At 36.6% G+C, this 27,486-nt stretch overlaps 2 protein-coding genes across 9 annotated transcripts in view; one reads left to right on the top strand and one right to left on the bottom strand.

Moving 5' to 3' along the window:
- Window positions 1-22,742, top strand: part of adgrg2a (adhesion G protein-coupled receptor G2a) — a 64,471-nt gene extending 41,729 nt beyond the window's left edge. For 3 of the 4 annotated variants that reach the window (XM_073940730.1, XM_073940731.1, XM_073940729.1), the window contains 14 exons: window positions 665-7,713; window positions 9,445-9,661; window positions 9,737-9,893; window positions 11,493-11,657; window positions 12,946-13,068; window positions 13,162-13,207; window positions 13,301-13,407; window positions 15,594-15,718; window positions 15,849-16,120; window positions 16,209-16,308; window positions 18,638-18,921; window positions 21,384-21,485; window positions 21,571-21,708; window positions 21,783-22,742. In XM_073940730.1, the coding sequence (XP_073796831.1) occupies window positions 665-7,713; window positions 9,445-9,661; window positions 9,737-9,893; window positions 11,493-11,657; window positions 12,946-13,068; window positions 13,162-13,207; window positions 13,301-13,407; window positions 15,594-15,718; window positions 15,849-16,120; window positions 16,209-16,308; window positions 18,638-18,921; window positions 21,384-21,485; window positions 21,571-21,708; window positions 21,783-21,886 (8,989 nt within the window). In that variant the 3' untranslated portion in view covers window positions 21,887-22,742. The remainder of the gene's footprint in view (window positions 1-664; window positions 7,714-9,444; window positions 9,662-9,736; window positions 9,894-11,492; window positions 11,658-12,945; window positions 13,069-13,161; window positions 13,208-13,300; window positions 13,408-15,593; window positions 15,719-15,848; window positions 16,121-16,208; window positions 16,309-18,637; window positions 18,922-21,383; window positions 21,486-21,570; window positions 21,709-21,782) is intronic. The other variant, XM_073940732.1, reaches the window with a different exon arrangement.
- LOC561083 (gamma-aminobutyric acid receptor subunit rho-3) overlaps window positions 22,039-27,486 on the bottom strand; it is a 29,877-nt gene continuing 24,429 nt past the window's right edge. For all 5 annotated transcript variants that reach the window (XM_073940757.1, XM_009297451.5, XM_068217209.2 and 2 more), the window contains 2 exons: window positions 25,082-25,275; window positions 22,039-23,110 (listed from right to left, as the gene is read on the bottom strand). In XM_073940757.1, coding sequence (XP_073796858.1) covers window positions 22,808-23,110; window positions 25,082-25,275 — 497 coding nt within the window. In that variant the 3' untranslated portion in view covers window positions 22,039-22,807. The remainder of the gene's footprint in view (window positions 23,111-25,081; window positions 25,276-27,486) is intronic.

The following is a 27,486-nucleotide window of genomic DNA, read 5'->3' as shown; positions in this document are numbered from 1 at the left end:
AGAGAATACAGTCCTGTGAACTTTGGTTCCGACCACAGTTGTTCCCAAGAGTTTGATTATTGCTGTAACCGGATTTCCAATAAAATGCGATATTTTCTGACAGGGACATGTATTTAAAAAAAGTTACTGCAAAGTAACAAATGTGCATTAACGTTAAAAAAGTGTAAATCTCATGCAACAATACAGTACAGTAATGCTGCTTCAGAATATTTCAGACATATGGACACATATTGGATAAGTGGAGCAAAGCCACACCACACACAACAACTTATTTTTCCATTGTTTTATGAATTTGATAAAAAGTGTGCAACATTTTCACACTAGAAAGCATGTTTTATGCAGGAACGTAACTAATTTGCTGATATGCTTTAAATATGACATCAATGTAGCGAATTTTGACACTCTCGCCCCTGAAACTGAGAAGGCAGACAGTCGCCAGGCCAGCCAGAATAAACTTTGATGAGCTTGTCACCTTTGGTGTGAACGCACAGAAAACTGACAAGGACTACTTGTGCATTAAACAATTTTATTGCACACCCTCAAGCCAATCAGAATCAAGAATTTTAACCTACAATGGAATAAGATTATTTGTTTAACTTGAATGTTGTTCTAGGACTAAAAAGAGGGCTCCAAACAAACTGAACAATTCTGTTCTGTTTTCCAGTGCACAGGGTCAAACGTTTGCTCTTCTTTTGAAAGACAGCTGTGTGATCTTCCCTTCTGATTCCTACACAACTCAACTTATCCCACCCAAAACAAGCTCTGAAAGCAGTGCTGCATTACCAAACACCCTTTCTCCATTAGTAACTACCACTCAAACACAGACTGCAGTCACAGCATCTACAATGATCATAAACACTTATACACCACTGAATAGAACAGTATTAACATCTCATACATCCATCAGCAGTAAAGACTCTCAAACAAACAATGTTTTATCTAATACAACAATCCTACCATTTATTCCAGCACTCAGTACAACAGTGGTTACACCAGACAATATGACACCCTCAGCAGTTGGTACACTGGTCAATACAACAAGTACACAAAACAATATGACATCCTCAAATATCAGTACAACAGTACAGACAGCAATCCCATTAGTGAGTACAACAATACAACATACAACATCCCCACCAGTCAATAGCACAGGTACACCAAACAATTTAGCATCCCCACTGACCAGTACAACAATACAACAGACAACGTCCACACTAGTCAATACCTCAGGTACACCAAACAATGTAACATCCCCACTGACCAGTACAACAATACAACAGACAACGTCCACACTAGTCAATACCTCAGGTACACCAAACAATGTAACATCCCCACTGACCAGTACAACAATACAACAGACAACGTCCACACTAGTCAATACCTCAGGTACACCAAACAATGTTACATCCCCACTGACCAGTACAACAATACAACATACTACGTCCACACTAGTCAATACATCAGGTACACCAAAAAATTTAACATCCCCACTGACCAGTACAACAACACAACATACAACATCCACACTAGTCAATACCTCAGGTACACCAAACAATGTAACATCCACACTGATCAGTACAACAAATCAACAGACAACAATCCCACTGGTTAATACATCAGGTACACCAAACAATATAACATCCACACTGACCAGCACAACAGTGCAACAGACAACAGCCCCATTGATAAATAGCACAGGTACACCAACCAATGTAACATCCCCACTGAGCAGTGCAACAATACAACAGACAACATCTCAATTGGTCAACAGCACAGGTTCAGCAAATGATATAATATCCACACTGATTAGTACAACAAAACAACAGACAACAGCCCCATTGGTCAATCCCTCAGATGCACCAGTTAATACACCAGGTACACCAAACAGTATAACATCTACACCAATAAGTATGACAGTACAACAGACAGCAACCCCACCAGACAGTACAACTGGTACGGCAAACAATGTAGCATCCCCAGTAGTCAGCACAACAATACAACAAACAAACCTGGTCAGTGCAACAGGTACACCAAACAATAAACCATCCCCAATGGTTAGTTCAACAGTTACACCAAACAACACAACATCTCCACTGTTGAGTAGCACAGGTATACCAACTGATACATCATATGAGAAATCAACCACAATGGCCAGTACAACAATACAACAAGCAACAAACTCACCAATCAGTACAACAGGTGCACCTTACAATCAAACAACCTCAGTGGTGAGTATAGCAAACACAACATTTGATAAAACAGCTCAAATCGATGATAAAGCAGGTTCAACACACAATATCACCACCCTGATGATCAATACAATGAATACAACCATAAATATAAAAACCTCTGCAGAGAGTACAGCAGTTACACTGAACAATACAACACCATCAGTTGTCAATACAACAGATACAGAATATGAAAAAGTATCCTCAATAGTCAGTACAACAATACAACAGACACCATTTACTACAAGTAAGTCAAACAATGAAACAACCTCAGAGGTCAGTACAACACCTACGACATATGATAAATCATCTCAAATCAGCAATTCAGCAGGTGCAACATACAATAATACAACCCCAACTGTCCGTACAACTAATACAATTATAAATATAACAACTTCAACAGAGAGTACAGAAGGTGCAGTAAACAATACAACAGATTCAGTGATCACCACAACAGATACTAAGCTCAATAAAACAAATCCACCGGTCAATACAACAGGTACACCAAACAATATTGCAATCTCAACGGTACAACAACCAACAAACCCAATAATCCATACAACAGGTACACCACACAATGAAACTACCTCAGTTGTCAGTACAACAGACAATACATATGACAAAACATCTACAATCAGCAATACAGTAGATACATCACAAAATATTACAATCTCAACAAATGATAAAACATCTCAAATAGACAATAAAGCTGGTGTAACATCCAACATTACCAGCCCAATCACCACAACAATGGATACAACAACAAATATAACAACCTTAACAGAGAGTACAGGAGGTACAAAAAATAATGCAACAGCATCAATGATCGATACAACAGATACACATGAACAAGCTTCCTCAATAGCCAGTACAACGATACAACAGGCAACCCGTTCACCATTCAGTACAAGTGCAACAAACATTGAAACAACCTCAGAGGTCAGTATAACACAAACAACAAATGATAAGTCATCTCAAATCAGCAATTCGGCAGGTGCAACTTACAATAATACAACCCCAATTGTCAATACAATGAATGCAAATTTAAACACAACATTCACAACAGAGAGTACAGGAAGTACAGTAAAAAATACAGCAGCCTCTGTGATCAGCACAACAGATACAACAATCAATATAACAACCTCAGCAGAGCGTACAGCAGGTACAGAAAACTATGAAACAACTTCAATGGTCAGTACAACACTACAACAATTAGCAACCCCATCAGTCCATACAGCAGCTACACTATACAATGAAACTACATCAGTGGTCAGTACAACAGACACAACACATGACAAAACATCTCCAGTCAGCAATACAGCACATCCAACACAAAATTTTACAACTCGAATGGTCAGTACAATGAATACAACAATAAATATAACAAACCTAACAGAGAGTGCAACAGGTACAGAAAACAATGCAACAACCTCAATGGTCAACATAACTTATACAACACTTGATATAAAGATTCCAACGGTTATTACCACAGCTACACCTAACAATATAACAGCCTCCATGGTCAATACAACAGATAATCTAAATGAAAAAACGTCCTTAGCAGTCGGTACAACAATGCAAAAGACAACAACCGAACCAGTCCATACATCAGGTACACCATACAGTGAAACAAACTCAATGGTCACTACAACACAAACAACATATGATAGCACATATACAATTGGCAACACAACAGGTTCAACACACAATAGTACAACCCCAATGGTCAGTATAATGAATACAACAGCAAGTATAACAACTTCAGAGAGTACAGCAGGCTCAAAAAACAATGAAACAGCCTCAATTGTCAGCACAACAGATACAACGATCGATATAACAACCCTAACGGTCAATACAACAGATACACAGTACATTAAAGTATCCTCAATGGTCAGTACAACAGTACAAAAACTAACAACCCCATTAGTCGATCCACCAAGTACACCATACAAAGTCACTACCTCGGTAGTCAGTACAACAGCAGCTACAACACACAATGTTACAATTTCAGAGATCAGTTCAACACATACAACATATGATAAAACTTCACCTGTCAGCAATCCAACAGATTTAATACCCAATATTGCAACCCCAAAGGACAGTACAGTGAATATGACCATTAATGTTACAACCTCAACAGAGAGTACAGCAGGTACAATGGTGCAAAACAATGCAACAGCCTCAACAGTCAGCACAACAGATACAACACCCGATATAGCACCCCTACTGGAGAGCACAGCTGGCACATCAACAGTTAATACAGCAAGCACGCCAAACAGTATAACAACGTCAATGACAAGTACAATGCATAAAATAACAACCCAACCAGTGAGAACAGAAACAGCATTAAATATGACAAAAACACTGGATATCACAAGAGATACAACCTCACCAGCCCATACAACAGGTAGACCAGATGGTTTAACAACCTCAGTCAGTGCAAGTGATACAACACTAAATGTAACAACCTCACCTGACAGTACAAGAGATACAACACTTGATGCATCAACAGTGTTGAACAACAGACCAGATGCACTGCAAAATAAAACAACCTCACCAATTGAAGCAACTAGTACACTGCAGAGTATAACACCATCACTGGACAGTACAACTACAAAGGGACTTAGCATAACAACAGAAATGACACCCAACATAACAACCGTACCAGTACACACAACAGATGCACCACACACTATAACATCAGTCACAATAACAGAAACCACAATTAATATAACAACCGCTATGATGAGTACAACAGCTACACCACACACAGTAACAACCTCATCAGTCGAAACAACAGGCACACCACACAGTACAACATCGCCAATGATCAGTACAAGTGATATAACACTCAATACTCAAACCTCACTGGTCAGTCCAACAGGAATGCCACACAATACAACATCATCACCACTTAGTACAGCAACCCCTCATGCCAGCACACCAGATATGCCATACAATCTAACACCATCACTGATAATTACTCCAAATGCTACACTTGATGTATCAACCCAACTAATTGACCCAACCAGGACACCACACAATACAACAACCACATTGGTCAGTACAACTGGTACAACACTCAATACAACAGCATCACCAGTCACTACAATGGTCACACCACTTAATAATACACCATCATACAATAATACAACAGGTACACCTTTAAATACAACCTCACAGATAAGTAAAATTCCTATTACACCCGTTGCACCAAATTCAACAGTCAGACCTCAAATAACCAGGCCTTACACCTCGACGACACTGGATCGTACAACAGTCACACCATTCAAAACAACAGTGCCACTTCTCAACTCTACTATCACATCAGCTAAAGCTGCCGAATATGTGACGCAATCTAACACAAGTATTTCTTATTTCTCTGGTGTAACAAACAAAAGTACAGATGTTACACAGTTTAACATGACACAGTACAGCACAAAACTTGGAAGCACTGATCCTCACGACTACCACAACACAACCGAATCTACACATGCTACACAATATATCACAACTGCTCTTTCAGAAAATGCAACTACCTTAAATGATACAATCCTAGCCCATACAACAGAATCACAAATCATGAACAAATCATCAAACCACACAACTCAGTCAACTGAATTCAATACAACAAACATTCCATATTTGACTACACAACTTCTGAATAGTTCTACAATGGACACCATACATGCTAGAGGTAATGCCACAACAGATACACCCCTAAACAGCACCACAATGGATTCTCTTAACTATACAAGTATTAATACAACACGCTTTACAGATGTTACTTTGAACGTAACGGATTTCTTATTCAATACAACACAATTAAATACAACAGACTTGGCTATAAACACAACCGCTATGCCAGTGAATGTAACTTTGAACACAAGAGATTCCCCATTCAATACAACACAATCAAACACAACAGACTTGGCTATAAACACAACAGCTATGCCAGTTAATGCAACTCTGAACACAACAGATTCCTCATTTAAAACAACGCAATCAAACACAACAGACTTGGCTATAAACACAACAGCTATGCCAATGAATGTAACTTTAAACACAACAGATTACATGTTCAATACAACACAATCAAACACAACAGACTTGGCTATAAACACAACAGCTATGCCAGTTAATGCAACTCTGAACACAACAGATTCCTCATTTAAAACAACGCAATCAAACACAACAGACTTGGCAATAAACACAACAGCTATGCCAGTTAATGCAACTCTGAACACAACAGATTCCTCATTTAAAACAACGCAATCAAACACAACAGACTTGGCTATAAACACAACAGCTATGCCAATGAATGTAACTTTAAACACAACAGATTACATGTTCAATACAACACAATCAAACACAACAGACTTGGCAATAAACACAACAGCTATGCCAGTGAATGTAACTCTGAACACAACAGATTCCCCATTCAATACAACACAATCAAACACAACAACCTTGGCTATAAACACAACCACTATGCCAGTTAATGTAACTTTGAACACAACAGATTCCATGTTCAATATAACACAACCAAATACAACAGACTTGGCTATAAACACAACAGCTATGCCAGTTAAAGTAACTCTGAACACAACAGATTCCCCATTCAATACAACACAATCAAACACAACAGACATGGCTATAAACACAACAGCTATGCCAGTGAATGTAACGTTGAACACAACAGATTCCCCATTCAATACAACACAATCAAACACAACAACCTTGGCTATAAACACAACCACTATGCCAGTTAATGTAACTTTGAACACAACAGATTCCATGTTCAATATAACACAATCAAATACAACAGACTTGGCTATAAACACAACCGCTATGCCAGTTAATGTAACGATGAACACAACAGATTCCCCTTTCAATACAACACAATCAAACACAACAGACTTGGCAATAAACACAACAGCTATGCCAGTTAATGTAACTTTGAACACAACAGATTCCATTTTCAATACAACACAATCAAACACAACAGACTTGGCAATAAACACAACAGCTATGCCAGTTAATGTAACGTTGAACACAACAGATTCCCCATTCAATACAACACAATCAAACACAACAGACTTGGTAAAAAAGACAACAGCTATACAGATGAATACCACCAGCTTCAACAATACTACTGTCAGTCCTATCATAGACAACAGAGAATCCTCCAATAACACAACAGAAAATATTACCAGTGTGCCAACTACAGTGTCTGTCACGACTGTTAGTCTCCTTAACACAACAGATTCAGCTGTTATTGAAAATACAGACAGTAATACAACTACTACAATAACCCCAACCACTGCTCCAAAACACACACCAACAAATGCAACTATTATTGACACAACCACAAGCTCCACTTCAACAACAGCCCCTCCAACTCTTGCTCTAAATTCAACTACTACAATCACCACCACTCCAAATGTTCCATCAACTTCCACTGCTACCACAGCAACCACTTCAGGTTTGAAGATGCTTTACTCAAATATCTGAATATAAACATATTTAGTAAGTGTTTCCTAGAAATATTTGGACACTTAAAGGGATAAAAAAATTTAAATATAACATATAATATATATTATTTATTTATTTATTTATTTTTATTCTGTGATCATTATTTAACTGATGCCAAATTGTGGAAATGAAAATCTATTTTTACTATTTACAGCACTGGGCTTAAATGTATTGATTTCTTTACCAAAATTTGCCATAAAATATGGTATATTTTAGGTATTGATATGGTATAGATATTTACAAATATGGTATTTACAAATATGGTATTGATACCAAAATATGAAATCAAGTAGCATTTATTATATATATTTAAACATTTAAAAATATAAATTGTTATAATGTATATGAGCAATATCACACAAGTAGCAGGGCGATGTGGCTGTGGATCGGCACTTGTGGGAGGCGTTAGTGTCCCACCAGTGATGATATACAGCCACATCACACTGCTACTTGTGTGATATTGCGTTTATACAAAAGTTCAATGGCATAGTCATGTGTACAAAAAAGAAAATCAAACATGGATGTTCTCAAAACCCTTTTGTTAGAGGAATTTTTTTAGCCGAATGTCTAAAATGATGACAAATCAGCTGATTTTGCTCACATTTTAAGACTGACTGACATGAAATGTTATCTCAGTCTACAGAGATATCTCAGTATTTCTCTGTTGCAATCGGGAGATCAAAAAATTACTTTGGTATAAATACGGCAGTACAACATACAAAAGAGAGAGAGAGAGATCGACTTAGAAAGTCATTAACCTGTGGATGATCTTGTGGATCAACATCCTCAACTCAAAGACAGGCTAATGGCCGCAGACGTGTTGTATCTCAGAAATTATAAACATTTAAAATAGGCACTATCCTTATAAATAAACTGCATAGTTGCAATCTAAACAACTACATTCTTGACTTAAAAAAAGCCTCAAAAGTAGATTATGTTGCCCAACAGCTGCAATATTTGTCAAACTGTAGTGTGTCCTGTGCTTGTTGCTGTATGTGGGCAGAGTAATACACAAGGGTGAAGAGTCAGTACAAGTGCTGCTACTGGCAGAATATCGCACAGCTATCAGCCAATCAGATTCAAGAAACAGACAGAGCTTTTGTCTAATTGTATGTACATTCAGCCTGATATTTTGTACCCAGTTTAACAAAAAAAAAAAAAATGCCAATGTCATGGTATCGTGATTTCACTTCAGGAAATCACCAAAAGGATTATATAATTATATTAATTTTGTTACTACTACACAATTACAACTATTTTAACAATTACAGCATATTGGTTGTGTGTAGTTTTGTAAAGCTTAAACAACAAATCCCACATTGGCTGTGTGTGAAATTACAAACCGTACGCTCTTAAGGTGGTATTCATTTTGAAAAAGCAAATACAAATAAAAGTATATTCAGTATAGTATTATCTTGCAGTATCAGTAGTGGTGATTTCAGACACAGCTCGTTTTATGAATGTCATGTCTTATTTTAACGGATTGCATGGAGAAGGTCTGAATTATAGTCTTAAATGTTGCACATAACCATTTTTGCAGACTGAAATATTATTTATTTATCATTTCTTAATGCTTCAGCCATTTTGATTTAATAATTAAAGTGTCCAAATGTTTCAGGGTTACTGTATATTTCTATGCCATGCAGTAAACAATATCTGATTTAAATGTCTACATTTTCAGCAACAACTGAAAGCCCAGATGAAGTTGCTGGTAATCTTCTAAATCAAACCCAGGATATAGCATCTCTAAACTCAAGTGAGGTGAACCAGCTGATCAGCAAGCTAGAGAATATTCTCTCTGCACCGAATATTAGTGTGGATCTGGGTCGAACTGTGCTTGGGGTCATCAACAACTGTCTAAACAGCACTTCAGGAACTCTGGGTTCCTCCTCAAACCGGTGAGATGCAAGTGCAACAACCATTTGACATCAGTTGAGAAATACAGTATGTAAACATTCTATTCTGCTTTGTAGGTTAATCAAAGCTGTGGATGATTTGGCTCTAAAACTTGTGATTCCGGACCAGTTTGTAAACCTTGTTTTTGATTCACTCGCGTTGACTGTAGCCAAAGTCGATGGGACCAATTTTAGGCCAACATCCTTTTCAATTGCAGATCCCTTAAACCCACAGGTAATGACGGTCTGTAAAATCATATGCGTTATAACATATTATATGTTTTTTTGTTTATTTTTTATTTATTTATGTTTTTGAATTGAATTATGAGACTTTAATCTTTCCTTTAACAAATTTTAACCTGGAAAAGTTTTTAAAAAGTGACTTTATGAACATTTTCAATAGTTTAAAGTGATGTAATAAACCTTATTGACATTTATGTTCGTCAGAAAAACACCACACACAATGTAATGTACAAAAGAGAAAATGCCCTATTTACTTTAAGAACAGGGGTAAATTAAATACAGGTACCAGGGCAAGAGATATAGATGCAAAGGCTACATGTAATTATCACGCCCCTTCCTTTACACACTGTGAGTTTAACACACTACAACAGTGTTTCAAATAGCATCCAACACCTCAATCTATGCTGCACACAAAATTAGGGCGCATCCCCTGTAATCATATCTCCCTCTTACTCGCCTCCCGCACTAATCACCTTTCAGACACATAACAAATCACACTGAACATACAACAGGCATAAACACAAATGAAGGTATAAAAGACTTCCCTTCACACAGCCTTTGAGACCCGTCCAAGGAGAAAGGCACCAGCTTCATCACACCGAGTAGGAAAGAGCACACTTTCACAATCACACAGATCCCCTATAGGATTAGTCCGTCCGCAGTCTGGAGGCGAGGGCCAGGAAACTCAGTTTATTCATAAAATGTAGACAGAAGGCAAGGCTGGACTCCACGACTCACCACACACATGACTTGGTAAGGCGAGAGGCTTAGGCCGAGGTAGTGGTCAACTTAACATTTTTATAACCCCCCTCCAATTCGACTATATCGCATATGAAGCTCTGTCTAACTAACTATCGTCATCTTTGGAGGGCATATTGCCCGAGAGAGACAGCCCAGCGGAACCCACAACTCACCACCTTGGAGCTCTTTCCCGCATGCCTCTTTTAAAGAGTCTCATCAGCAGGCAACGTAAACAAACAATCAAGGCAAGGTTCAAACACAGAAGGCAAGCTAATGAAACTGTGTCTGTGCTGCTTTTAAAGTCCACATCATTAGTTCTGAACAGCTTCAGCTGTGTTGGTTAGCAATCAGGCAAGATTAGAAACAGATGTGTTCTGTGCAGTGCATGGCTGGATCTTGTAGTCCATATAATGGCAGATTTGTAGTTCTACAGGATCTGTGTGTTTACCTGCGATCTGCCAGGATTAGATTGCTGGTAATTGTGACCTATATTGTCTTTGTTTGTGTTGTAAATTATGGTATGAAAACCTTGTAATAAACTTCCTGTACTTTTACTGTTACTTTACAGACTTAATTCACTCTATATTATTTCCTAAACAATATCTTGTTTCAAACTGCTAATATGTCAATAAAAGTCACTTTGTTAATCTTTAGAGTTGAATTTTCAACATCAAAAGGAAAGATAAAACTCCCATAATGCAATTCACAACTATAAATAAAGAGAAAACACTGCATGAATCACAAAATATGGAACCTGTTAATTAAAAATGTTTTTTTTTAAAGTGCAGAAGTCCAACGGTCATACTTAAAATGTGATGCATGGTTTTTATATACATTTATGTTAATACAGGTCACAAAATCACTTCAAAGATCAGTCAGGGCTGTGGGAAGTTCCTCCCCAAACCTAGGAAAAGTAACACTGCCGGCATCTCTAACTGAAAATCTCTCTCCAGAGGAACAAAAGATGGCCTCTAGGGTCCAGTTCACATTCTATCAGAAATCCACTTTTTTTCAGGTAATACTGCAATATCTTTTACATTTTAAAGGTTAGAACGCATGCTTTCATTCGATATCAAGTAGACATTTTTGTACAAAAACACTTTACGATTGTGTTTAGATTGAGGAAGTTAAGGACACAGAACCTTTTGACCATTCATTCATATGCAGGGCTGAAAATACAAATATTTGTATGTATACAAATACATACAAATATTAGCTGTTTTAACAAGGGCATTGGTCTGTACATGAACATGAATATTTGCAAAAAAAATGGAAGGGAAATTCCATTAGAAATATCATTTATTCTCCAGAGCTGTTGCATGCTTTATTCTGATTGGTAATCATTTTCAGATAAACTCACAGCTAAAATAGCTTCAAGCTATTCTTGACCACATTACATTTCAATATCAGTACACTGAATGATTTATGTTATTTGACAATCTACAATGGTCAGAAATGCAATCAAAACTAAAGGCTTTGGATAAGGTAGGTAAAAAAAAAAAAGGAATCCTATGCAAAGAAAAAGTTTTAGAATGAATGATTGATTGTCTTGAGATCCAACATCTGAACAAAGACTTTATGGCCAGGTTTCACAGACAGGGTTTAGACTAGCAAGGATTAGGCCATAGTTCAATTAGGACATTTAAGTCATTTTTATTAACAAACTTAGAAAAAAACATTACTGGTGTGCATCTTGAGACAAAACATATATTTACAGGTATTTATATATTTAAAAATTAATCAGTGCAGTTTTATTTCAGTTGAAACAGCTCAGACTTACATTTTAGTCTAGGACTAGGCTTAAGACTTGTCTGTGAAACCGGGGGTAGGTGTTTTAACCATAGTATAAGTGGTGACTGGTCGTGCATGAGGTGATTTGCCCCAAAAATGTGTACAACACTTTGAGTGTCCAGAAAATCGCTATGTAAATGTAAGGAATTATTATTATTATTATTATTATTATTATTATTATTATTATTATTATTATTATTATTATTTGCTTTGCTTATTTGCTATGAGCTTTGCAGTGCTCATGGTAAGTAGCCATCGCTCTGTTATTCTGCATTCTGATGTTTTTAACAAAAAGGTTTAAAGTGAAGTTTTATATCAGCCTGCCTCATCATTTAACAATGCAATCAGTGTCAAATAGATTAAAATTATTATTATTATTATTATTATTATTATATGTTCCTTACATAAACACATCATAAACAGATTTAAAAGACGCTTTACCAAAATTAAAGCTGATAAGTTGAATCTGCCACTTTATTTTAGATTGTTCATTGCTTTTCATTCATCTACAGGATACAAATCTGAACCAAAAGAAGCTGAATAGCTACATTCTGGGCTCTAGCGTGGCTAACCTGTCAATCAGAAACCTGAGAGAGAACATAGAGTTTACTCTGATGAATAAGCAGCCTGTTGCGGTATGCATGCACTCATATTTTACTGTACATCATATGTCTCTCTGCCACCTGAAAGCTGTCTCATCTTTCTCTCCCTTCACTCTTCTCCAACAGGGAAACTATGTAGCTGTTTGTGTTTTCTGGGATTTTGACAAAAATGGTGAGCTGTCAGTAAGCTTAATAAAATATGTGAGCTTTCTAACTTTCTAATTAAGAATAGTCTTATAATTTCTATGTGTTTTGGATTTTTTAGAAGGGTTAGGAGGCTGGAATAGGGATGGCTGCAGTGTCATGAACAGCAGCACAGAGAACGAAACCATCTGCAGCTGCAGTCATCTGACCAGCTTTGCAGTGCTCATGGTAAGTAGCCATCGCTCTGCTGTTCTGCATTCTGATGTTTTTACAAAAAGGTTTAAAGTGAAGTTTTATATCAGCCTGCCTCATCATTTAACAATGCAATCAGTGTCAACTAGATTAAAATTGCCAATCAAACTGAAGTAGCCTGGGCAAAGCACAAAAGCATCAATTAAGTTAAGAGAGCAGGATTAGACTGCAGCAGCAAAACATTTAATTTATGACAACTGTTTTACAATTGAAATGTTAAGCAACCGCAAGTAATATCCAGTAATTACAACTACATGACTTTATGTTTGAGCAAGCTTAATTTGAAAAAAAGCACAATGGTTTGTACTTCTGACATTTTAGACAAAAATAAGAGTAAATGTGCACTTTTTTTGTCGATCCCAGTTGTAAAAGCAACAAATAATAACTTGACTTCTAGTCGTTCAATTGGAAGTGAAAAAAGGTAGATTTTTCTGATGAATCATTTGTTGAACTGCATCTCAATCATCACAAATACTGCAGAAGAGCTACTGTATAGGAGCACGCATGGAAGACACAAGATTCTCAGAGAAATCAGTCAAGTTTGGTGAAGGAAAAATCATGGTTTGGGGTTACATTCAGTATTGGGGCATGCAAGAGTGGATGGCAACATCAACAGCCTGAGCTATCAAGACATTTGTGTTGCCCATTACATTACAAACCACAGGAGAGGACAACTTCTTCAGGATAGCGCTCCTTCTCATACTTCACCCTCCACAGCAAAATTCCTGAAAACAAAGAAGGTCAAGGTGCTCCAGGAATGGTCAACCCAGTGACCAGATATCAACATTATTGAGCATGTCTGCAGTAAGATGAAGAAGGAGGCATTGAAGATGAATCCAAAGAATCTTGATGAACTCTGGGAATTCTGCAAGAATGATTTCTTTGCCATTCCAGATGACTTTATTAATAGGTTATTTGAGTTATTGCAGAGATGTATGGATGCAGTCGTCCAAGCTCATGGGATTCATACACTAAATTATTTGTTTTTTCACTGCATCATGACTTTATATTCTATACTGTACATTATTTCTATTAAATGACAAGTCTTTTGTCCAAGCAAAGCCAGAGATTACAGTCCTAATTAAATAGTTAAAAATCAAAGCATGATCATATTTTATTTTGGTATAATCCAGAGGCATTCACCTTTCACATAAGACACTTCTCATACCAAATGATCAACTAGAAGTCAAGTTATTATGTGTTGCTCCTAAATTTTGGATAGGTGACAAGACTTTTGTTTGGTAGTGTTCTAAAAGCTCAAATGATCAAGTCTGAAAAATTTGATAACTTGGAGCCAGAATGCAAAAAGAAAAAGCATGATTTTTTTAATAGGATGAATAGGAAGTTTAAAAAAAAAAAAAAATTTATTATACAGTGCTGTAACAATAAAGATGTAAAGTGTTAATAAAATAAAAATAAAAAACAGGGTCGTAACTCATTACACTGTGTCCTCTTAACCTGTGATGTGATAAAAGGAATCTTTTCCATGGTAAGAGTAGTTTTTGTCCTAACCATCTGCGACAGCGATGCACAGAATATCTATTTTAAAAATGCTTTCTATTTCCGTGATGCAGAACAACAGCAAATAATACTATGACAATGATCTTCTCAAATACAAATGATGTGCTTTACTTAGTGTTAAATGTTACCAATGTGAGTTAGAATACTATTTAACGTCACGTTTATTGCCATATTACCGAAAGCAGCAGCAGATAGTTTACCTTAGAGCTTGAAAATAGAATAACTAGTAAACAGTTTGAAAATGAAAGTCAGAACTGTGCAAATCAACAACACCAGTCCCTCAGTAACCTATTAATATTGTTAAAATAGCTTTAATATGTATTCTGTATTCATTAGAAATTCATTAAAAACCTTACAATTTCACTGGGACTGCTGTGGCTGGTATTTAAATGAATGGCTAGTATTTAAGTGTTTCTGTTGTGTCACATCACATCGCATTGTAACTCAAATGTTGTCATTTCACTTGTTAGGACACTGTGTTAGACTGGACATCAGTCATGGTTCTTGCTGAACATTAACCTTATTAATCATGTATTAGCTATTAATTACACATATCTGTGTCCTTATATATGTGTGCATTCATTATTCTACTTGCATTCTGTATAATGAAAACCATTTTGGATTTTGCTTTGTCTTCATAGGACATTAGCCAGCAAGGTGTAACTGACAAAATGCAGGCCACCATCCTCACCTTCATCTCTTACATTGGATGCGGAGTGTCTGCCATCTTTCTTTCAGTCACTTTACTCACTTACCTCTCATTTGAGTGAGTAACATTCTCCTTTTCTCTGCTAAAATAAAACAACACACAGTTACTCACTCAAAATCTTCTAAAATGCATCAAATATTGTATAATTGCAACCAAAAATATGTATTGATTTACCCAATTCTTTCAGCAAAATTCGTCGGGACATTCCTTCGAAGATCTTGATCCATTTGTGTTTCGCACTGCTGTTCCTGAACCTGGTGTTCTTGTTGGACTCGTGGCTTGCGCTGTACACAGATGCAGTGGGTCTGTGCATTTCTACAGCCTTCTTCCTTCACTACTTTCTGTTGGTCTCCTTCACCTGGATGGGGCTGGAGGCTCTGCATATGTATCTGGCCATCGTCAAGGTCTTTAACAACTTCATGTCCCGATACATGCTGAAGTTCTCTCTGATTGGCTGGGGTGAGTTCAGCTGTTCAATTAGCTGACTGATTCTGTTCCTGTTCCTGTTGATGGTTTCTGAATTGATTTGGTTGACGTTTTCTTGCAGGAGTGCCTTTGGCTGTCGTCATTATTGTGATTGCGATAAACAAGGATAACTACGGCCTCATAAGCTATGGGAAATTTTCTGATGGCACAACAGATGATTTGTAAGTATTCAGGTTGTTTGAAAGTGCTCCTTCTAAAGTCAGCAGAAAATTAACATTTACAATTTTTATTTGTCTTGTGCAGGAGTGCCAAAACTTTTTCTTATAAAGGGCCAAAATCCAAACTTGATTGAGTGTGGTAGGCTGAAGCTAAATATACCAAACTGTATTACATTAAAAATTGCCATGTTACCTTTCTAATTTAATAATATAAACAAAATACAGAAAAAAAACTTTATAATCATATCAATAAATATAGATATATTTAGCATTTTATAATGTACTTCTTACAATAAAACCCAGTAGAGTTTAGGAATAACACATAGTAAAAAAAAAAAACATTTCACTCAATAGTGAAGTATATGTCTCCTAATATTGGTTTTAGCAACGTGCCACACACATATATGTGAACATCTAAAAAAAAAAAAAGTGTTTTAGGTTTTCATGACCCTTTAAAAATCTGACTAATATCCATTTAACTAAAACATTTCAGTTCAGTTCAGTTCTGTTTTTTTTTTGTAGCTCAGCAATTAAACAAACAAACAAAAGGTTATGTAAAATTAGAAATGACGATCTGTTTTGAGGGATTCACCCCAACCTTCCCCATCATTTGTACATCTGTTCTCTGATTGGTTGGTGGGCCAAATCAAAGGTTATCATGGGCCAACTTTGGCCTGCGAGCCCTAGTTTGGGCATCTCTTGGACATCTTGCATATGCAAATATTGCAATAATCATTACCATTTCTTTTCAGCTTCGTCCCTTTATTAATTTGGCGTTGCCACAACATGACACCCAATGTATATTTATATTATCTATTTATTTATTAATATTATTATTTAAGATACAGATTAGGGAATTTTTTTTCTAACTGATTAAGGGCTGACCCTCCTTACATCATGTTTTGACATCCCTCAGGGGGATCAAGCGTTAATTAGGCGGGTCAATCCCTCCCAAACCCCTCTGTAAATCGCACCCTGGTTGTAATATAAGTTAATCTTATCTCTAATGACAAATTCACCACTTTGAGGGCAGAATAATTGGCTTCTCAAAGTTTTTCAATCAATTTCCGATATCAAGTCCTGGTGCAAATATTTTCCTCTTTGACATACAGTGCTCAGCACAAATGAACACAGGTCATTTTACTTTTAAGTGAATCATTTCTATGGGATGCTATACAGTGAGATATTTGTGAAAATCTGGTTTATATAACATTAGATTAGTTAATACCAACGGCAAAATTGGGTTTTTTTTATCTTTTTTTTTCTTCTTTCTCAGTTTGAATGATGACAATATAGTCACTTTTTACAAAACACAGCTGGTTTAGGACAATAACAAGAACATATGCTCACAATAACTTCAAACTTTGAGTAAATATAAGTGTTAGTTCACCCAAAAATTAACATTTTTGCATTAATTATTCACCCTCATGTTGTCGCAAACCCATAAAACCATCCTCTTCAAAACACCTATTAAGGTGTAATTTGATGAAATCAGAGGGCTCTGTGACCCTCTATAGACAGCAAGGTACCAAAAAGGTCGTCCAAATATTTCATGTGGCTACAAGAATACTTCCGTGTTGGTAAAATGTGTCTCGTGAACATGCATTCTGAAATATTCTAATGAGAAGAAATTGCTAGTAAAGCCCTGTTGTTGTTTTTTGTTAAACTACTAAAGTCACATGGAATGTTTTGGTTCCTTTTTGAAATTTGAACATTTCATGACCTTTGCTGTTATAAGAGTTCACAATTAGTTTGTTTGGCATGCTGTCCTGGGAGAGAGCTCTGAGCTCATAAGATCCTCGAGCTCTGGGCTCCCTCCCGTTTGTAGGTCATGAGGGGAGTTTGAGCTCAGGTAGATCTTGAGAACTCAACTGCTGTTTATGGCTAATGACAAATTAGAGATTGCTATAAAGGGATATACTACTGGCTAGGAGCCAATTTTGGTTTAGTCAATTCACTTATGTTGCTGCCGTGCTGCCCTATTTAGGGGGATGGGATTCAAAGCCAAAGATAACTGAGATATTTATAGTGACATGGGAATGGTCTGATTGATGTATTATGGTAGCTAATGCTGGACCAGCCGTGGTCAATCATAAGCATGTGATCCTCTCAAAATTAGTTATAAATAAACTTCACTTACAAATCTCTAAGATTTCATTTAAAAATCTTCATTTGTATTCTAAAAATGAACAACAGTCTCAGGTTTTTAGAACAAAATGAATGATTAATTAATGAGAATTTTTGTTTTAGGGTGAACTAACCCTTTAAATATTATGAGTTTACTGAAAGACAGAAATGACATGTGCTAACTTCAAGCTTTGCTTTTTTCCAGTTGTTGGCTGAAAAATAGCACAGCATTCTATGTGGCTGTTGTGGCATATTTCTGCATCATATTTGTTCTAAACCTGGCCATGTTTGTGGTGGTGATGGTCCATCTGAGACGAATCAAGCGCAGAAACCCTCACAATAACCAGTACCGCAGTGGCGTGCAAGACCTTCGTAGCATCGCGGGACTCACTTTCTTGCTGGGCCTTACATGGGGCTTTGCCTTCTTCGCCTGGGGACCTGTCAACTTGGCCTTCACGTATCTGTTTTCCATCTTCAACTGCCTTCAGGGTGAGAAACAATATTATGGAGTTTATTTTAGGAAAGAAAATCTATATAATAAGCCAACAAAATACTTTCTTAACCATACATTAATATGGATGGTAAGGTGGCACAGTGGCTCAGCAGTTAGCACTGTCACCTCACAGCAAGAAGGTCACTGGTTCCAATCCCAGCTGGGCAAATTGGCATTCCTGTATGGAGTTTGCATCTCTCGTCCTGGTGCTCTGGTTTCCCACACAGTCCAAAGACATGCACTATAGGTGAATTGGATTAACTAAATTGGCCATGGTGTATGTGTGTGTGTATGTGAGAGTGTATGGCTAAAAGGGCAACATATGCTGGAACAATTGGCGGTTCATCCCTCTTTGGAGACCCCTGATAAATAAGGGAGTAAGCCAAAGGAAAATGAATGAATGAATAATATGGAAGGTGACCAAGACCAAAAGTCTTTGAAACCAAATGTCTGAAATTTGTTTGTCAACACGCACAGTTTGAATTGATCATAACAGTCAACAAAACATTTTTTTAGACTATTTTTGCATATTTGAAAATAATAATATGGTAGATAACCATATAAAAATATCAGACATTGTTTTGAACTGTGACCAATGTTGTCATTATGTGTTGGCATGTATGTATGCAAACATCAGATGTTATTTGACCTCCCAAAAAGGTCAGCCTTAAAGGTTCGAGACACCCTGGAGTACTTTTTTTTTTAGATTTTAACAGATTTGTATGGGTATTGAGCATCATTTAAGACAACAATGGCATCTGTCAGCTTTAATTGTGGGGAAAACTTAATAATTTTGAGCTTTTGTTAGCTAAATTCATCTTCAGAGTTTAATCCTGATAACCCTGCTTCTTAATTATTCATGAGAGCACGTGCTTTCCGAAGGCAAGGCAGACCTGCCAACCTCTGAGACCCAATGACACATCCGTGAAGGGCAAGCAGTATTTAGCCATTGATGATGGGTAGTGTGTGTTTGTTTCAATGATTCACATAGTTTGTTGCCTGTCTTTACCTGGTGATGCTGTCAGGGCAGTTACTGCAAAGCTGTTGGTTTGCAGCAAGCATTTTTTTTCTTTTTCGGAAGAGCTGTACGAGAATGGGAGAATGGCGGACTTTGTCTTTTATCAATTTAGTTTGTTAACATTCAGACACATCGCCTATATCTGTGCAGCTGTGTACGCCTATGTTTAAAGTTCTCTAAATTACCTGGGCTAATGGTTGGAATAGACAGGGAAAGAGACTGCTACATTTCTATCCACTGTGTCTGCATTCAGACCAGGAGATGTAAACTATAAAATCATGTGTCTCCTCACGATTTGTGTCTCATTTTGTGAGCCAACTGACAACAGTTGTTTGCTCTCCTCTTTTTCCCCTGCTCGGCTGGCCACGCCCACTCCTCCCTGCTCGCAGCACGCCACTCCCCTTAAGAAGCATTTTTGAAGAAATCCTGAGGTAGACTTGAACTGAAAAAAGGGGCCTTCATGACCCTTTAGGAAGATCAAACTTTATATTTCATACAAATATTGTACGTATACTACTTAAAAATCATAATCATTTTTGCACTATTTATTTCATCCACAAAAATGTCCACAATGAGCCAAGCTATTGCTTCACTGTCAGAAAACCACTGATACAGCAACAAACTTACTGTATGTGGACAGACAATTGAAGGAGTGCTCTGTGCGCCTGCAGTTGGAAAAAGTCAATTCAGAAAGAACTTGAGCATCAAGACTGCTGATTCAGGGGTAGTCTAGCTTCATTGCCTAACGCACTGCACACTTTTCTAAAGTCAACAAAAATGCAGTGCATTGCGCCTTACGTTTTTAGAGATGAAAGCATGTTCCACAACCAACATACTTTTTTTTTAGTTTGTTTGTTTGTTTGTTTCAGTGCCATTTACTCATTTACCATTTGTCTCATAATTTTCTCCGGACAAGTGCAGCTTTGCAGAAAGCCCTTATTGGCAGCTTGTGAATGCGAACCCTCATTTAGAACAGAAGAACGAGTTAAAGAGTAAACTCATGTGCGTACTGTACGCACGTGCTATGAATTAGTTGAAAAGTTTCGTAAGAAGTGTGCTCATCAACCTAATTCTTCATGTATGAGCGGGCGCATCCTTTGGAATCGCTTTGGCTTCCGGTCTCACTCACTTCTATTGATCTTTAGATGTTAAAAACAGCCTGTTCTGTTGCTTGATGTTGCAAACTAATATTTTCTTATTAAATTATTCTACTTTTTTATGTATAGTCATGAACACACTTGTTTGTAGAGCAAGTAGTTTGACCATTTCTGCCGTTTATTATTTCTAGTCATTTCTCCCATAGGAAACTGAAACGATAAAATGAGCGCACGTCCACATCGTAGAATAATGTCAATAATGTGCTTTTAAATACAAAAAAATATGCCATTATTAGTGAATGAGACTCATTGTCTATTTCTTCTTGTCCTCTTTCCCTCTCAGGCTTTTTTATTTTTATTTTCCACTGCGCTCTGAAGGAAAATGTGCGTAAAGAGTGGAGAATATACCTCTGCTGTGGCAGTTTACGACTGCCTGAAAATTCAGGTATTTCCACATCAATTACAAAGCAAATAAAATAGCCACATTATTAGATCTAATCCCAACCTCTCAAACATTTCTTTCTCTCTAGAGTGGAGTCGGACAGCCACACAAAGCCAGAACACCAAGAAGACTTCAATTATGACAGCAGACTCATCTAATTCGGGGACAAACAGTGCGCCACGAAGCTCAGTGAGCAGCGATGATTCAGTGCCGTCCCATGGCATCGGTCAGTTCTGACAGGAAATAAACAAATGAATTGATTCAAGTCAAGAATGATTTTAACTTTCTAACAAATTCCAGGCTCACCGTTTGACGACAGTACAATCATGTCAGAGGAAGTGAATGATGATGTGGTCATCAACGAGATCAACAGTCAGCTCCATTCAAGACCCAGATCTGTGTAGAAGACGTCAACCTATAGAGAAGAATAGGTAAAGAAAACAGACCTGCAGCCCTGAAAATAATGAATAATGAATCTGGTGACTCATGAAAAGAGGACAAAAACAGAAATCTCATCATTTCTCTGAATGAGTTACATGCTGTAAAGCCATTCAGCTTCAATGGCAGATACTTTATTATTTGTAACTGTTCACAGATGAATAATGAACAGAAAGAGCAAGGAGCTTTGGGAGCCACTGCGTAAGAATATCTTCAAGAGTGTGACTGGTTTATTACACCCCACTTTTGCAGTGTCAACAGTTTTAAACTGACATATATTTTCAGCAAACAGTATTAAACACCGCTTCTCTGCAACAAAAATAATAATTTGTGCTTAAAAATACCAGCGCACTTAATCAAACTTTCAGTTTTTTTATAATAATGAAGGACTTGATGAAGTATAGTATACGCCACTTCACATCAATCTGTCTGATGTGTTTAAGAAAGACTGAGATTGTTTTCACTGCTGGTCAAGTTCTCTATTTTGATGTTTATTTGTTTCATTTATACATTTTGTAGCCATTCTCAGTTTTATAGTCCTCATTTAAAGAGGAAATATGGAGACAATGTGTCTGTAAATGTAATCAAATTAGTTTTCAGTACACTACACACATAAAGAGTCATTGTTTTGAGTAGTACTGTAGGTTTTGAGGAGTTGGTTCCTTAAAAACCAACGTAAAATAATGTGATTTCTTGTGTTTGGATCATTGTTTTTTGTAGTTGTATGTATTTATGATTATTTTACATTTGTACATTTTAGGCAAAGTTAGGAATCTGAGATTCTAACATAATTATTAAATAGTTTATTATACTTTCTATTACACATGTTCTCTTGTGTGTGAGTTTTGTGATCACAAATGTTTTAATGCATTTTTCCGGATGCCTCCTCAAGAATAGATGCTCCAGTAGATGAGATTGAAGAGAAAGTATGCCAGAGGAAAGCATATTCTGGAGTAGGAGTCTATCTTGTAACTGTTGTTGATGATATGGTTGACACTCTGGCGGATGGAGCGGCGCCGGCGGAGTCTTGTGCCCAGGACAGGAGGGAGGTCAGCTGTTGTTGAGTTCCGGGAGGAAACACACGTGTCTGCGTTTAGGTCAGACAGACGAGGGAATGAACTGAGCTCGATGTCCTGGTCATGGAAACAACCGTCAAACGCCATGGCTTGAGACGCATCGTATTCTGAGATCTGTTAAAGACAAAAACTATTCACTTTTTCAAAAAAAGATCTTATAAAGTAGATTTCAAATATGTTCACACATAGCAGGTTTGATTATATTACAAACCCAGTTTCTCTGCACTTGTTTAAAAAAAAATGCTGTCTACATTAAAATGCATCTGAGCCAACAGGTGGCGATAAATGGCTTTTATACTGGGTTCACACCAAACGCACAATTAAGTATTAGCATGAGCAAGTTACATACAAAGTGAATGCAAACATGCCAGACATAGGTGAAGTGACCCAGCCCAGCAAACTATTTTGTGATTAATAGACATCTAAACCTAGACAGCTTGGCTAAAACAAGGCTAAACTTCGGCTGTCAAACAAAATCTAATAGACATCTAAGAACAGCCTAAAACTAGACTAGTCGTCAAATAGACAGATTAGACAGACTTTATACTGTATGTGTAGTCATTCATTTCTGCTTGTTTGATGTCTAGTCTAGTTTTGGCTTATTAGATTTTATCTGACCGTCCAAATTTAGCCTTGTTTTAGCCAAGACGGCTATGTTTAGACGTCTGTTAGACATCTTTTAAATACAAAACGTGCTTGATGGGAGCACTAGAAGGCATATCAGCCAATCAGAAAGTAGAAAACAGTGCACACACTGATGTCATGTGGCCAAGATGCAGAGTTTTAGTGGCCAACACAACAGAGTTTTGGAAAATCTTCACCCTGGTGGGAGTTTTCAGCAAGTTTCAGCTTTCAGACGAATGGCCAAACCGCTTTGAAGAAAAATGGTGGTTTTGAAAATACCCATGTTCGTGTGGACAGTGCCTTAGTATCTACACTTGGTGAAGAGAAGTCTGGATGCAGACTCGGTGCAGTTGCATGCTGGGCTGCATGCAATGCTTTTAATGCCCACACCTAACCCCAGCTCTAAATTCACTAGCTCTATTAATACCAAGACTGCTAAAATATTGAGGTTTTTAAACTGTTGTATCAGTTCTCCTAGTTCAATTGGAACTCAAAAATTGTTATTATTATTTTAGTCCTGGTTGCTTAGAATTACCATTAATCACACATAAAGACACAAAAAATCCTAAATAACAGATCTTGTGATATGATGTCCTTTTTTGGCCCAATGCTTTCTTTAATTGCCATAATTATCAACAACTGGTAAGGAAAGATCTGGAGCAAACTTTTTTGTGCCCTGAGGAAGGCTTGTAAGCCGAAACACATTGGCATTTATTTTATTTTATTATATTCTTTTATTACAAGTGTTGCTGGAGTTCCCTATTTTTTACCATAATTCTAAACAAACCAGAGGTTGGTGTAATCAAAGCAAATTGTGAACATAATCAGAAATGTGAGGCCAACATGGACCAAGACATCTGAAGTTATTAGTTATTAAAAGATGGACCAATAAAAAGGAGCTATTCCTTATGATTGTTTTGGATGTTTGTTGCAAAACATATTCATATAAGTGTTGTATTTTTGATCAATTTATTTTCTTAAAATTACAATGAGATGCTAGTAAAGATGTACAATAAATAGAGCGAGCGCCAACAAATGAAAATTTTGTTGCTCTAAAAAAAAATGGTCATTGGTCATTAAGGATTACTGCTTTTTCATGTTATGGATATGCAAACAGGCTCTGTTGATTCATTGTAGACAAAAAAATCAAGATTACTCAAGCACAAGTTAAAACAATTCACCACAGACAGCTACAATATGGCTTGGACTGTTCATTAAAGGAATTTCTTTTACAGTAGATATTCATTTGACCGTTTGAAAGCAAGACTTAGGTTTTAATTATATATTTATGAAGACTAATACCCATTACGGCAATTAAAGAGCAATTACAATACTTGATCAACAGGAGGCGACATTTGACATTACAATGTTCTATTTACCTAAAGCTAGAATATTGTAAAACTATCTTTTTTTCAGTGTTCACTGAACTAACAATAGTAGTACATTTTAGAGGACGTTTACCTTTAATTGCTTAAGTTTCTTCATTTCCTCCTTGGTGGTGAAGTAATTGACTGCTGCATATTCGATGACAGTTAGAAACACAAACAGGAAGCTGGTCCACAAGTAAACGTCCACCGCTTTCACGTATGAAACCTGAGGCATGGACGTCGACACTCCAGTAATTATGGTGGACATGGTCAACACTGTGGTGATTCCTGGATTAAACACAGAAAGAGACAAGCCGAGGTAAAAACATGCGACTGAAACCAACGACAGTGCAAACCACTCCCTCTAACTAGATAGATAATCTAAGGTGTTGAGAAAATGTTCATTGGTGAAATATTACAATAGACGAATTACCATGTTTGTAAACATTCAGGATGCGTAACTTGTTATAACTTACCTAATATAACATGTGAAACTGCATTAACATGAGTCCAGCATTTTTAATTAGGTCAGCTCTTCATTCAGCTCCCTTTTAGTCAAAGACTTCTGCAGTTGGCATTAAAGCAGTGTGGTGTACGGTAAATGTTAAGTTTTCTATTTTTGGACTTTCGAATTTGGCATCCTACTGCACAGCACGACATGTTTACTATTGCCACCGGTTTCTTTTTGCAACCGGGAATCCGTGTGACCTCATGTGTGACGTAGGTTGGTAATTCGTCTATAGGATTTCAGCTGATTTCAAACATTTACATTGGCCTTGTTGGTCAACTAAAAGCTATATATTGCTTCATTATTGAATTTTATTGATTTTTTTAAAAGAAAATTGTGTAAGACCTTACTTAAGCCAGGCTTGGGTTACAATGTTAATGAGAAATGTATAAACCAAATAAAATAAGAGTTGTTTTAAAAATGAAGTGATAACTTTTTTTAACAAAAGAGGCCATTACTGATTTCTCAGAATCGGCAAGATTGCTGATTTATTTATTTATTTACTTACTTATTTATTATTTGTATTTATTTTTTATTTTTTTGAAAAGCACATATTGTAAGTTACACTATGAAAATAAAACAAAAATAGGTAGCAAACAGCAAATAATAATAATAAATATTAAAGACTTAACAGCAATTAATGACTACTTTAACAATGTAATATTTTCCATATGCAAATAAAAGTCAGCAAAGTTATTTATTAGTTATTATTATTTATTATTTGCTTTATTAGTTACACCATTGTAATTAAATTAAGAAATAATCTTATTTATACATCATAGCATTATAAACATTAATCTACAAATAAATATTTGTGTTGCTGATCCATGTCATAACTAAATCCCATAGTATAGGCTTCTTTTATTTTGTCGTCAGAAAAACATTACAACTGAATAAAGTAACAGAGAGTGTTTACAAAACAGTGCTCTACAATTAAGATGTTTTCCTTCTCATCTTAAAAATGTTTTGCCAATATGCAGAAATGATGTCAAAACAATCCCTGCTCACACGAAAACTATTAGAAATGCTGAATTCTGAATGCCAAGACAAAAAATGGCCTGGCCAATAATCCTGTAGCCCACCATTGGTGTTCTGGTTATCCAGCATGTGTTTTGCACAGCGGATGCCCTTCCAGCTGCAACCCAGTACTGGGAAACATCCATTCACACTCATTCACCCACATATACTATAGACAATTTAATTTATTCAATTCACCTATACTGCGTCTTTGCAAACTACACACAGAAATGCCAATCTGACCCAGCTGGGACTCGAACCAGCGACCTTCAGCGTTAACCACTTTAGAGGAACATTAAAAAAATTAAATAATAAATAGAAAACAGAAACTTCATTTTCAGAAGATTTTAGGACACTTTGGAACTACAGAAGACTCAAAATTTAAATAGGAAAAACATCTAAACATTTTGCTCATTTTTAAACGAGATGCTAATGGTCCAATCCAATTCAATAGTCTATGCTAAGCTAACCTAAAAGCCCCTGGAGATTGGCTGAATAGATACAAAAATGGTAAAACTCAAATGTTTAACTCTAGAGTACTTGTGAAATGAGCCTTTTTTCAACAAAAGTAGAGTTTTCCTCGAGCGCACCTATAAACTGAACACATAATGCACATAAACATGTTGTCTTCACAGCACAGTGATGCACAAATAAAAAATGCATATACTTTTTAAAATGACATTGCGTAAATGACTCTACATACTGTAAGTGAATGTGGACTACCTGACAAAAGTCTTGACGTCTATCCAAGTTTTAGGAACAACAAATAATAACATGACTTCTAGTTGATCATTTGATATCAGAAGTGGCTTGAAAGGCAAAGGCCTCTAGATTACGCTTATTTGACCAAAATAAAACATGATCATGCCTTGATTTTTAACTATTTAATTAAGACAGTAAGGTCTGACTTTGCTTAGACAAAAGTCTTGTCACATAACAAAAATGATGTGCAGTATAATATAAAGATATGGTGC

This window comes from Danio rerio, chromosome 24 (assembly GCF_049306965.1).
Source record: "Danio rerio strain Tuebingen ecotype United States chromosome 24, GRCz12tu, whole genome shotgun sequence".
In the NCBI taxonomy this organism is placed as follows: domain Eukaryota; kingdom Metazoa; phylum Chordata; class Actinopteri; order Cypriniformes; family Danionidae; genus Danio; species Danio rerio.
Note: the sequence above shows the minus strand (reverse complement) of the source record. Positions and strands in the feature narration are given on the sequence as shown.